This window comes from Aythya ferina (genome assembly GCF_964211825.1).
Source record: "Aythya ferina genome assembly, chromosome: 33".
Taxonomy (NCBI): domain Eukaryota; kingdom Metazoa; phylum Chordata; class Aves; order Anseriformes; family Anatidae; genus Aythya; species Aythya ferina.
Window position 1 is genome coordinate 1051155 of NC_140330.1, and position 11715 is coordinate 1062869.

The 11715-nt window shown below is 66.3% G+C and overlaps 3 protein-coding genes across 4 annotated transcripts; 1 reads left to right on the forward strand and 2 right to left on the reverse strand.

Annotated features, from left to right (window-relative positions):
• Positions 1 to 11: 11 nt before the first annotated feature.
• Positions 12 to 2650, forward strand: EIF3G (eukaryotic translation initiation factor 3 subunit G; the record flags this gene model as incomplete). Of its 2 annotated transcripts, XM_084501669.1 has the most annotated exons (11): positions 12 to 118; positions 356 to 405; positions 847 to 939; positions 1034 to 1122; positions 1203 to 1262; positions 1438 to 1542; positions 1629 to 1818; positions 1924 to 2031; positions 2112 to 2248; positions 2353 to 2459; positions 2578 to 2650. In XM_084501669.1, exons 1-11 carry the CDS (start codon positions 99 to 101, stop codon positions 2591 to 2593), a joined length of 975 nt encoding a protein of 324 aa, XP_084357795.1. In that variant the 5' UTR covers positions 12 to 98. The 2 variants fall into 2 exon arrangements, with proteins under 2 accessions (XP_084357795.1, XP_084357796.1); XM_084501670.1 differs by lacking the exon at positions 2578 to 2650 and having other exon boundaries at positions 2353 to 2463.
• Positions 2651 to 2715: 65 nt separating this feature from the next.
• On the reverse strand, positions 2716 to 7887 carry LOC311425670 (suppressor of SWI4 1 homolog). The gene is made up of 13 exons (XM_084501614.1): positions 7750 to 7887; positions 6809 to 6979; positions 6612 to 6713; positions 6351 to 6401; positions 6105 to 6275; positions 5945 to 6021; positions 5739 to 5846; positions 5544 to 5667; positions 5365 to 5443; positions 5149 to 5278; positions 4906 to 5063; positions 4401 to 4700; positions 2716 to 3823 (listed from the first exon to the last, which is right to left on the reverse strand). Exons 1-13 carry the CDS (start codon positions 7765 to 7767, stop codon positions 2757 to 2759), a joined length of 2556 nt encoding a protein of 851 aa, XP_084357740.1. The 5' UTR covers positions 7768 to 7887; the 3' UTR covers positions 2716 to 2756.
• Positions 7888 to 9027: 1140 nt separating this feature from the next.
• RDH8 (retinol dehydrogenase 8) lies at positions 9028 to 10973 on the reverse strand. Its single transcript, XM_084501671.1, has 6 exons — positions 10828 to 10973; positions 10177 to 10338; positions 9911 to 10090; positions 9735 to 9828; positions 9464 to 9647; positions 9028 to 9359 (listed from the first exon to the last, which is right to left on the reverse strand). Exons 1-6 carry the CDS (start codon positions 10931 to 10933, stop codon positions 9135 to 9137), a joined length of 951 nt encoding a protein of 316 aa, XP_084357797.1. The 5' UTR covers positions 10934 to 10973; the 3' UTR covers positions 9028 to 9134.
• Positions 10974 to 11715: the final 742 nt, after the last annotated feature.

Consider the following 11715-nt stretch of genomic DNA (forward strand, 5'->3'; position numbering starts at 1 on the left):
ACCGCGCAGCCGGCTCCCGGCACCGGAAGTGAGGCCCGGCTGGCCGGAAGTGAAGCGCTTCCCTTCCGGTGGGGACGCGTGAGGGAAGCGGCGGGGCGATGCCGACGGGCGACTACGAGTGAGGGAGCGGGGCCGGGCCCGGGGCGGCGGGAGGGGGCCTGGAGGGGTGGATCGGGGCTCGGGAAGCGGAATCGGGGGCCGGGGGAGGGAATCGGGGCCCGTGGGGGGGCATTGAAGGGAAGCGGCGGGGAGTCGGGGCCCGGGGACGGAGCCCGGGGGGGGGGGGGGGTTTGGGGGCCTCAAAATGGCGGAGGGGGGAGCGGGGCCGGCGCCTGACGCTGTGCTGTGTCTGCAGCTCGAAGCCCAGCTGGGCCGACCAGGTGGAAGAGGAGGGAGGAGAAGACGGTGAGTGATCGGGGCGGGGGGGGGCGGCTTCCCTGCCCTCCCCCCGCCGCCCCCCGGATTTTTTTTCTCAAAAAAAAGCTCAAATCCCCCTCAAATCCCCCGCAGGGCTCGGTTTGGGGCTCCCAACCTTGTTTTCCAGGACTGAGAGAGGGAGCGGGCTGTGTGTGACCCGTGACAGAGAGCAGCGCTCCTCTCACCACCCATATGTCGCCCATTTTAGGGGCGGAGGAAGCCTGATTGTTGCAATTTTAAAGCATTTCGGCTTTTTTTGTGCCCAGAAGAGAGCGTGGGGCTCCTCTCCTCCCTACTGGGAGAGGCTCTACTTGCCACGATCCCATAAAACCAGCGACCAGACCCCACAAAAGCAGCAGGGTGCTTTCCCCTTTTGCTTTGTTCACTCCAAACCCTGGCAGCGATGATTTTCCACTTCTCTTCCCGCAGACAAATGCATCACCAGCGAGCTGCTGAAGGACATCCCCCTGACAGGGGTGCTCGGGGGGAGCCTGAGCGCTGAGGCCGAGCTGCTGAAGGGAGGTAAGAGCTGCCTAAAATCCCTGGGGGGGGGGGGCTCTTCCCCTGCCCTTAAACCCCCCCCCGGGCAGCCCAGTCACTGCTCCCCACCCCGCAGGCCCGCTGCCCTCCCCAAAGGAGCTCATCAATGGCAACATCAAGACCATCACGGAGTACCGCGAGGAGGAGGATGGGAGGAAGGTGAAGGTGAGTGGGGCCTCTCCTTGCTGTCTCTCTCCCCCTCGTTGCTTTTGGGGGCGTTAATCGTCTCTGTGACCCTTCCCCAGATCATCCGCACCTTCCGCATCGAAACCAGGAAGGCCTCCAAGGCGGTGGCACGTCGGAAGGTGAGAGTTTTTTGTGGTGAGGGTAGCAGCAGGATGGATTTTCTTCCGTAGAAAAAGGGAAAAGCAGAAGGCAGCGCTCCAGGAGCTGCTGCTTTTTACCCGGTCTGCGTTTGGAACGGTTTGGGAAGGGAGCGTGAGTGAGGAAAACCTCCCAATCTGCCTCGTTTTTCCCCAGAACTGGAAAAAATTTGGCAACTCGGAGTTCGACGCCCCCGGCCCGAACGTGGCCACCACCACCGTGAGCGACGACGTCTTCATGACGTTCATCACGAGCAAGGAGGTGAGGCTGGGGGACGAGGGGGGGGGGACACCCCGGGGAGCCCCTAAACGGGCCCAAAAGGTGCTGAGCCCTCTCCTTGCGCCCAGGACCTCAACTGCCAAGAGGAGGAGGACCCGATGAACAAGCTGAAGGGCCAGAAGATCGTCTCGTGCCGCATCTGCAAGGGCGACCACTGGACAACGCGCTGCCCCTACAAGGACACGCTGGGCCCCATGCAGAAGGAGCTGGCCGAGCAGCTGGGGCTGTCCACGGGCGAGAAGGAGAAGCTGCCCGGAGGTACGGCACCCCAAATCCTTCCTCTTGGGGCTCTCCCCTGCCCGAATTTTGGGGCGGTTGGGGTTTTATCAGGCCTCCTGTTTGTTTTTTTTTTGTTGCCCGCAGAGCCGGAGCCGGTGCAGGCTCAGCAGAGCAAGACGGGCAAGTACGTGCCGCCCAGCCTGAGGGACGGCGCCAGCCGCCGCGGGGAGTCCATGCAGCCCAACCGCAGGGGTAAGGCTCGGCCTCCTCGGCCTCCTGTCCCCCCCCCCGAGTGTCCCCTGCTCCCCCCTGAGCCTCCCCTGTCCCCCCAGCCGACGACAACGCCACCATCCGCGTCACCAACCTGTCCGAGGACACGCGTGAGACCGACCTGCAGGAGCTCTTCCGCCCCTTCGGCTCCATCTCCAGGATCTACCTGGCCAAGGACAAGGCCACGGGGCAGTCCAAGGTGGGGTCAGGAGGGATTTTTGGGGGGGCGCCACCCCTCCCTGTTCTTCCTCCACACCTCCTCTTCCTCCTCCTCACCCCTCTCCCTCGTTTTTTTTCCCCAAGGGTTTTGCCTTCATCAGCTTCCACCGCCGCGAGGACGCGGCCCGTGCCATCGCCGGGGTGTCTGGTTTCGGCTACGATCACCTGATCCTCAACGTGGAATGGGCCAAGTGAGTACAGGAGGGTGCCGGGGGGCACCCAAGGGTGCTGGGGGGGCACCTAGGGGTGCTGGGGGCTTACCTCTGGCTGCTCCCATCCTCACCCCATCATTTTTTTTTTCCTCCGCAGACCCTCCACCAACTGACCCCGCTGCCTCCCCTCTGCGCAGCAGGCCCCTCGAAATAAAAATACTACAGCACTACGCCGCTGCGTCCTCTCTTCCTACCCTCCTAAGCTTTTCAGCCTAAAAAAAACAAGCAATTTCGCCCCAAAAGTCGCACCACGACGCGACGCCGACGTTTTAACCTTTACTCCCCCACCTCTCCGGGTGGAAAACGTTCACCCGAGGGCCTCGCGGCGCCCTGCGGCGGGGCCGTGCCCCCGTTCCGTGCTCCCGCCGCGCTCCGGGGCTGCAGCTCCAGGCTCTCCCCCTGCTCCTTGCAGCAGCAGCAACAGCAGCGCACGCTGTCGGCCAGCGCGGCGTACAGCAGCGGGTGCAGGCAGATGTTGAAGTTGACGAGGATTTTGCCGAGCTGGGCGGCGGCGTGGACGGCCCGCGAGACGCCGCAGTCCTCCAGGGCCGGCCTCTGGCGGCGCCTCCACAGGTTGAGGTTGCGGAAGACGTGGTAGGGCAGGTAGGAGAAGGCGTAAAGGGCCACGCTGGCCCCCACCAGCACCCCGATCCTGCGTTTTTCCAGCGGGCTGAGGTGCGGGTTGCGAAAAACCACGCGGGCCACGGCGCCGTAGCAGAAGGCGGTGAGCAGGAAGGGCAGCGCGCAGCCCAGCGCCGCCAGCAGCAGGCTGTAGGGGATGTAACGGGGCAGGCGCTCCCGCGCTGCGCTCCCCAAGCACTCCACCGTCCCCTCCTCCTCCTGCAGCTCCGAAAAAACAAAGGTGGGGGCCGAGAGCCCCGCGGCCAGCACCCAGACGGCCGCGCTCAGCGCTTGGGCGTGCCGGGAACGCAGCCGCCCGTGGAGCCGCAGCGGGTAAACGATGCCCAGGTAGCGGTTGAGGCTGATGCAGGCGACGAAGAAGGTGCTGCCGTAGAGGTTGCAGTTGAAGAGGAAACGTTCGAGCTTGCAGAGCGTGGCGCCGTAGCTCCAGCGTTTGGGAGGCCGGTAATAAGCCGCCAGGGCGGGCAGGGAGAGCGAGTAGAGGGCGCCGCTGACGGAGAGGTGGAAGGAATAAACCACGGGCGCCGGCCACGGGCGTTCGCGGGCCAAGCGGAACACGGCCAAGGCGTTGCCCAGCAGGGCCAGGGGGAATTGGGCCGCCAGCACCGGCCACAGCGCCTCCTGCGAGTGGCTGAAGTTGGAGCAGGGGCTGCCCGAGGTGGCGTTGGCCATGCCGGGGGTGGTTTTAGGGTCGCTGATTCAGCGTGGGGTGGTTGGAGGCGGATTGGGGAGGATTAGCGAGCCCCTTTGGGGTTTTTTGGGGGGTAGGATGCGTCCCCCTGTCCCGCTGAGCACCCCAAGGACTGTGCTTCGTCCCCTGCAGCCCCAAAACTCGTCCCACTCACCCCGTTGTGGCTCTGCGCCCGCTCCCAGTGCTCACTGTCCCCTCTGAGGTGGCAGCCGCGCTCTTCCTCACGCTGTCCCCGGTGCCCTTCGTGCTCCTCTTCCTCCCAGCACCCCACCCCGGGGCACCGAGGCTCAGGAAACGCGGCAGGGACGGGCGCTTCCCCTTCTCGAGCCACCTCAAAACCCCAGCCGTGACGGCCCCGTCCCCTTCCCGCTGGCACAAGCGGGCAGCTCAAGCTCTGCCCAATTAAATCACGCCCCACCTTAATTAAATTAAGCTGACCCCGCGTTTTCGCTCCCCCCCCCACGGCCAGCACAGCACCACGTGCTCATTCCAAGCGTGTATTGAGCAGGAGCAGGGCCCCCCCCCTCGGTGCCCACTTCCTTCTCCCCCCACAGTCTCCACGCGTGGCAGGCGGCTGCAGCCTCAGCGCTTCCCCTTCTTGCCGTGCCCGGGCCGCCTGAAAATGATTTTTCCCCTGGCCAACAGCTTCCCTCGCCTCTTGGGGCCGTGCTTTTGTCCCTCCCGGGCCGGCCGCTCGCTTCCTCGTCCCGCTTTTCGCCCGGCTGCTCCTTGGGGCTTGGAGTCCGTCCGCGCCGGGCCCTTTTTTCGTGCCACCGGGCGAGGTTTTGGGGCTCCGGGCTGCTCCTGCTGGCTGCGCCGCCGGCGTTTCCGCGGCACGGCAGAGCCCGAGGGGCCTCGCGGCCTCTTGGCGCGGTTGGGAAAGAGATCTGGGCGGGCGGATGCCGAAAATAAAAACACAAAAAGGGGAAGTTTAGCGGGGCAGAGGGGTTGGCCGGGCGGCGTTGGCGCCGGGGGGAGGTGTCAGCGCGTTTACTTGCAACCGAGATCACGGCAAGCTCAGGGTTTTTCGCTTCATCAGCCACGCAGGGAGGAAAAAAAGAGAGGCTGAGCCTCAGCCCCTCGTGGACTCACCTTCGTCGGGCTCCTGGCCCAGCTCCTGCCGATAATATTCGGCGTCGCTCTCGTCCGACTGCCCGGCCGCATCCTGCTGCTCCGGCGCCCCGGGGTCCTCGGCGTCGCTGTCGCCGTCCTGCTGCCGTTTCCTCCGGATCCCCGCGAGGCTTTTCTCCCTGCCAAAGCGTTGTCGGTGCCCACCCAGCCTCCGATCCCGCTGCCTCCTCCTCCTCTCCTCCCTTCCCTGCCCTCCCGCCTCACCGGTGAGCCTCCCGCTGCTGCCGCTTGCGCTCCACGGCCGCCTCCTGCTGCTGCCGCCGCTCCGTCTTCAGCTTCAGCTTCGCCTCCTTCCTCGCCAGGATCTCCTGCACCTCCTCCTCCGTTTTGTGAACTGCCGGGGAGAAAACCGAGCTCCAGGCGCCGACCTCAACCCCCCAGCAGCGGAGGCTCAGCAGGGAGAAGCCCGGCGCCACTCACTGAAGCTGTGGAAGAGCACGTTGCCCTGCGCCAAGCCCTCCTCCACCTTCACGAGCTGCAGCGTCATGCGGGGCCCGATCTAGGCGAGGCGGGAGCAGAAAATCAGCTCAGCCCCGAGCTCCCCGGGACGATCGCGGCCTCCACGGCGCCGTCGGGAAGCCGGGGTCCTCCCCACGCACCTCGGTGAGGCGCACGGCACTCTGCTGAGCCTTCATGTTGCCCCGGCCGGCGTAGGCTTGAGGCAGCTCCAGGGTGTTGTGGGTCCCGTCCTGCTCGGCCTCGCTCTCCGACAGGTTGATGTCTCTGCCCGGGAGGAAGAGGAGCGTTGGGGCTGGGAGGAAGGCGCCTCCGAGCCCTTCTGGCCCCGCACGCACTTCACCAGCAGCTCGCTGATGTCCTCCAAGCGGCTCATGTTTGGGAATTTCTCCTGCAGCAGCTTCTTCAGGCCCTTGCTCACACCCACGGGCACCACCTTCACGCTGCTGCGGGGCGAGGAAGAGGAGGAGGAGGTGAGCAGGGCCGGGCAGCGAGGGAAAAGAGGGGGAAAAAAGGATTTCCAGGCACACAGCACCGTGCTTACTAGTGTCGGAAATCCAGGAGCTGCGTCTCGGCGTCGTAGCTGATGAGCAAACACCTCTTGATGTTGTTGAGGTTGACCTGCGGGCAGAGGAGGAGGAGTTTTAGGAGGAGAAACGAGCCCCGCGGGGGGGATCCCGGAGCCGGAGCTGGACCCGCCTCACCTTGTGGACGTTGATGGAGGGAAACATGTTCTGGAACATGCTGGCCATCAGCTTGACGTGGATCTGCTGGAGGCCGAAGTTGCTGAGCACCAGCAGCGGGTGCTGGGTGAACTGCTGCTCGTGCATGCGGTGCCGTTTGAGGGACGAGACCACGTCCTTGATCAGCGAGTACTGGGGGGGCAACGGGGCGGTGAGGAGCTGCTCCACGACCCAACAGGGGTGGAATCAGCGCACGGGGACACCCACCTGCATCACTTTGAACGTCAGCGTCGGGCCCCCGGGCAGCCGAAACAGCTTCTGCGGGGAAAAAGGGAACGATGAGCAGGGGGGGAGGCGACTCTCAGCCCCCCGGAGCGAGCTCCGCAGCCGCATCAGTGCGTTTACTTTGCACAAAATCAGCGCCGAGGCTCAGCTGGAGTTTGTCATCAGCTGCAGCTGCCAGCAAAGGGATGAAATCCCCCCCAAATCGTCCCCTCCCACCCCCAAAAAAGACCCGCAGCCACTCACGAAGTTGATGCTGGAGGTGGATTTGCTGAAGACCAAAAAATGCGTCACCCCCAGTGGCCCGGCCACGGCCACGAAATCTTTCATCGAGTTTTTTTTCCGCACCTGCAGCGGGGGAAAGGGGCAAACCCTTGAAATCCTTCCCCCGGGAGGCTCCCGGTGAGCCCGGTAACCGGGGCAGGATCCGTCCCCGTGCTCACCTTGAGGGCCCGGGCGGTGTAAGGCTCCATCACCTTGCGCACGTCCAGGATGAGCTGGCGCACGTTCTTGCCCACGCGGCCGCGGTGGAAGACGAAGGAGTGGGGGACGGTGCCGAAGTCCTGCTGCGCCTGCTGCACCGCCGCCGCCCGCTCCTTCTTCTGGTTCTTGGTCTGTGGGGGCAACTGGTCAGGACCGGGAAGGGGCAGGAAAGGGGGTGCAGCCCTCCCCGGGACCCCCAATCCATGCTGTGTTTCCCCCCGGGAAGGACGGAGCCCCGGTTCTGGGGGTGCTGTGCCCCAGGGGGTGCCTGGTTCTGGGTTTCCCGTTCTCTAAGGCATGGCCTTGCCCCTTCCCCATTTCGTGAAGCCCGTTCCTGGCCTGTTCCCTGAGTTCTGGTCCCGGTTCCTGCCCCGGTTCCCTGCTCCTGGCCCCTTCCCGTTCCCCCGGCCCTTTCCCCGTTCCCTGAAGCCCGGTCCTGGTCCCTTCCCTTACCCCGTGGCCCCCAGGACCCGCTCCTGGCCCCTTCCCTGCCCCCTTTCAGCCCATTTTGGGTCCTTTCACCCCATTCCAGCCCCTCCCCGCTCCCCGAAGCTGGCTCCCGGCCCCTTTGCCGTTCCCCAAGGCCCCTTCCCCGGTTCCCTCCCCGCTTCCCCGAGGCCCGGTCCTTTCCCCGATCCTGCTCCCAGCCCCTCCCCGCTCCCCCAGACCCGTTCCCGGCCCCCTCCCCGCTTCCCCCAGCCCCAACCCCGACCCCCCCCGCTCCCCCCAGCCCCCCAGGCCCAGCGCCTCCCCGAGGCCTGGTCCCGGTCCCGGTGTCCCGAGCCCCTTCCCCGGTTCCCCCCCGGCCCCGTGACCCCCAAATCCCGCTCCCGGTCCCGTTCCCGACCCCCTCCCCGGTTCCGTGCCCCCCGTCCCGTTCCCGTTTCCCCCCCCCCCCGACCTTGCTGGGCCTCCCCATCTCCCCGCCGCCTCCTCCTCCTCCGCCGCCGCCACCATGCGGCCGCCGCCACTTCCGGTGCCACCCTTGAAGCGTTCCCCCGTTGCGTCACTTCCGGCCGGTCCCCCGGTCCGACGCGCCCCCGAGCCCGCGCCTCGCGTTCCGCCCCCTGTTACCATGGTTACGCGGCCCCCCCACCCCCCCAAAATTCCCCCCGGAGGCCTCCGAGGCCCGGGGGTACCGGGGGGGGTTTCTCAGCCGGTCCCCGGCCTGGCCCCGAGCCCCCCCCCCCGTGTAGCCGCCAGCACAAAGCTCAGTGCAGTGGGGGGTGAAGTCACAGCTTTAATGGAGCCCCCCGCGGGGGTCCCCAAAACCCCTCGGGGCTCCACAACGTCCTCAGAGCCCCCCTGGGGGCTCCCCAATACCCCCAGAGCCAGCAACATCCTCAGCCCCCCCTCCTCAGAGCCACCTGAAGCCCCCTCAGGGCTCCCCAATATCCTCAGACTCCCCCTCAGGGCTCCCCAAAGCCCCCCCAGGGCTCCCCAGTACCCTCAGAACCCCCCCAGACCTCCTCCTGACACTACTCCAAACACCCCAAAACCCTCAAAGCCCCCCCAGGGCTCCCCAACATCCTCAGAGCCCCCCTCAGGTCTCCACAACATCCCCCAAGTCCCCCCAGGACTCCCCCAATGCCCCCAGAGCCCCTTCCCCACATCCTCAGAGCCCCCCCCAGGGGTCCCCAACACCCCCAGACACCCCCCAGAGCTCCCCAACCTCCTCAGAACCCCCTCAGAACTCCCTAAAACCCCTCCAGAGCCCCTTCAGCGCCCCCCAAGCCCCCCCTCAAGCTCCCTCAGGCCTCCCCTTGGCACTACCCCAAACACCCAACAACCCCAGACCCCCCCCCCCGTGCCTCCTCAGGACTCCCCAACACCCCTAAAAACCCCCAAAGCTTCCCCCCCCAAAAAAACAGAGACCCCCCCTGGGGTTGCCCTAGGGTTCCCTGAACCTAAAGCCCCTCAGAGCTGCCCCCCAAACACCCTAAAACCCACAGAAATGCCCCAATACCTCCAGTTTCCGCCCCCCCCAAGCCCCGTAACCCTTTGAGGCCCCCCAAAACCTCCCCCCACCGGTCCCCAAGCCCCCTCCCCACCTCCTCGCTGCCCCCCAAGCCTCCCCGACCCCCTCCCCACACCTCAGAGGGCCGAGCCCCAGCGGGACCCCCACCCCTCTCCCATCCCTTCACCCCCCTGCCCGCAACCGGGGTGCTCAGGGCAGCGCCCCCACCACCTCCCCAACCCCAATCCCAACAAAGGGGGGGGGGCCGCCGTTGGTCCGAAGACCCCCCCCCCCACTTTTTTTTTTCCCCAGCAAGACCCCCGCCGCGCTCAGAGCGGGGCGATCCTGCGGCGGAAGCAGCCGCAGGTGAGGCACCGCAGCACGGCCATGCTGAGGTGGAAGAGGGTCCCGTAGTGGAAGAGGAGGCGGTAGTAGGTGCCCACCGACAGGTCCCCCGAGGGGTCGGCGTATTTGAGGGCCACCAGCGGCGTGTAGAGCCCGTTGGTCTGCGTGCGGAACGCCGGCCGCCGCGCCCCGATAACGCTCACCATAGCCTGGGGACGGATGAAGCCGCCTAAGCCTCGAGGTGGTGAGGGTCCCCTTCGAAGGCATGGCCCCAAATCGTGTCCCCACCCTTCCCACCCTGTCCTCCTCGCACCTCGGCCACGGCCGCCGGGCTCTGCCCCAGCGTGGCGAAGATCTCGTGGGAGGCCGGCAGGTAGACGTCCTTGAAGTACCGCACCGTGGCCTCGTCAGCGCCGGGGAATTCGGAGCGCGCCACCTCCTCCATCAGCTTCAGCTCGAAGTCGGTGTTGACGGGGCCCGGCTCCACCATGGAGACGCTGTAAGGGTGTGGGGAGCTCAGGGGGGGCTCTGCGGGGTCCCCCCGATCCTATTCTCCCCCCTCCCCGAGGTCTCCTGGTGCTCACAAGACGTTGAACTGCAGCAGCTGCACGGCCAGGCTCTCGCAAAACCCCTCCACGGCGAACTTGGAGGCGGCGTAGACGTCGTTGAAGACGATCCCTGAAGGAAAAGAGGGTCTGGGGTGGGCGAAGCCCCCCCAAAACCACCATCGTCGTCATCGTCCCCCTCTTCGGGGCCTCACCCTGCAGCCCCATGACGCTGCTGACCACCACGATGTGGCCGCTGCGGCGCCGCTTCATCTCGGGCAGGACGGCCTTGATCATCCTCACCGCCCCGAAGAAATTGGTCTCGAAGACGCGCTTCATCTCCTCCACGCTGATGCTCTCCACGGGGCCCACGTGCCCCACGCCGGCGTTGTTCACTGCGGCGGCCCCGGAGGGGGCTCAGAACCCAATCCTGGTCCCCATTTCCCCCATATACACCCCCTCTTAACCCCGCTGTCCTCACCCAGCACGTCCACCCGGCCCCCGGGGATGCTGCTCAAGCACTCGGCCACCGAGCTGTCGCTGCAGACATCGAGGCGTTGGATGCTCAGCGTCTTGCCCAGCGCCGACCCCGCCGCCTCCTCCAGCTTCCCCTTCTTGCTCAGGTCCCGCATGGTGGCGATGACTGCGGGGAACCCCGCAGTTGTAGGGCCGAGGGTTGGAGAGCCAAACCCGGGCGGCCTTTTTCCCCTAAGCTGCTTTGGTAACACTCTAAAGCCTCTAAATCCTTCTCCCGGAGACTAATCCCCGCTGTAGGGTCGGCCACGGGGTGCACGGGGTGAGGGGACGCGGTGAGCAGGGGGCACGGGGTCGAGCATAGGGTGCGGGGACCCCGTGTGGGTCCGCTCGGGTGCTGCAAACACCGGCCCCGAGCGTGGTGTGTGCTGCAGGTGCCGTCCCTGACCCCGTCCCTGTCCCTGTCCCTGTGTCCTCGCGTCCCCAAGCACATGGGGGACACCTGGGTGAAAGGGGGCGTGAAATTTTTTGGGGCGCTACGCGGAGGAAGAAACCCCGAGGGTGCCCTCGTTGGGGTGAGCGCAGCAAGGTGGGACCCCAAACCCTTCACCCTCCCGACCCCAAAAGGATTTCTAGGGCCGAGGGTCGCCCTCCTCACCCTGGAAGCGGCGCTGGGGGTCCTGTGCCAGCCTCACGGCCACGGCCAGGCCGATGCCGGAGGAGCAGCCGGTGACGAGGACGGTGCGGGGCGCGGGGCCGGCCATGGCTGCGCTGGCCTCGAGTCCAAAGGCTCTTATGGGATCAGGACCCGGCGTCACGTGGCGGCGGGATCAGCCTCCCCGAGCCCATAGCGGGGTCCCACCGCCCCCAGCCCCCATCCTTTGCCCATAACCCCCCCCAAAAACAAATAAAAACCCCAAACGGGGGTACGCGGCGCTGCGGCCCTATAGCGAGGTGCTGCCACGGGGACCCCATATCCCCCCCCGGGGCGGTTTAGGGGCGCTGCCACAAGGTGCCCATGGGGTTGGGGAGGGGGCTGCGGTGCCATATGGGGTCGGGGGGCTCGGCTCAAAGGCCGGGGGGCGTCCGGGGGGGGCCCTGTTACTGCAGAAACCGTGGTAAATATTTGCCAGGAAATGGGAAAATGGGGTCAGCGGGGCCGTGACTCAGGCGATGAGGCAATGGGGTGGCTGCGGCCAGCCGGGCCCCGGGGGCCAGCACGGGCGAGCGGCAGCTGTGGTGTGGGGCTGGGCGCCCCCAAATCCCCCCCCCTTTAACCCTCCAGGCTTTGCTGTGGGGTTGGGAGCACCATAAGGGGGGGGCTGCGCACCCCAAAACCTCGCTGTGGGGCTGGCAGTGGGGTTGGGGGGTGCGCGTTCCCAATCCTGCCGTCCTCGCTGGGGGGCTGGAAGTGATTTGGGGTCTTGCGGCCCTAAATTTTGCTGTTTTGGGGGGGGGGTGCAGCCCCAAACCTGGCTGGGGGGGTGTCTTGCACCCCCAAACCTGCTCTTTTGTGGTTTTTTTTTTTTGAACCCCTAAACCTGCC

What these genes read in the sequence shown, in the direction of transcription:
- LOC311425670 (XM_084501614.1), bottom strand. An exon ending in CCACCTCCAGCATCAACTTC is followed by an intron (nt 6,402 to 6,611) that starts GTGAGTGGCTGC and finishes TTTTCCCCGCAG; the next exon opens with AAGCTGTTTCGGCTGCCCGG. An exon ending in CCTCCATCAACGTCCACAAG is followed by an intron (nt 6,022 to 6,104) that starts GTGAGGCGGGTC and finishes CTCTGCCCGCAG; the next exon opens with GTCAACCTCAACAACATCAA.
- RDH8 (XM_084501671.1), bottom strand. Translation starts at nt 10,933, where the DNA reads ATGGCCGGCCCCGCGCCCCGCACCGTCCTCGTCACCGGCTGCTCCTCC. An exon ending in CTGCTGCAGTTCAACGTCTT is followed by an intron (nt 9,648 to 9,734) that starts GTGAGCACCAGG and finishes ACACCCTTACAG; the next exon opens with CGTCTCCATGGTGGAGCCGG. An exon ending in GCCCGGCGGCCGTGGCCGAG is followed by an intron (nt 9,360 to 9,463) that starts GTGCGAGGAGGA and finishes ATCCGTCCCCAG; the next exon opens with GCTATGGTGAGCGTTATCGG.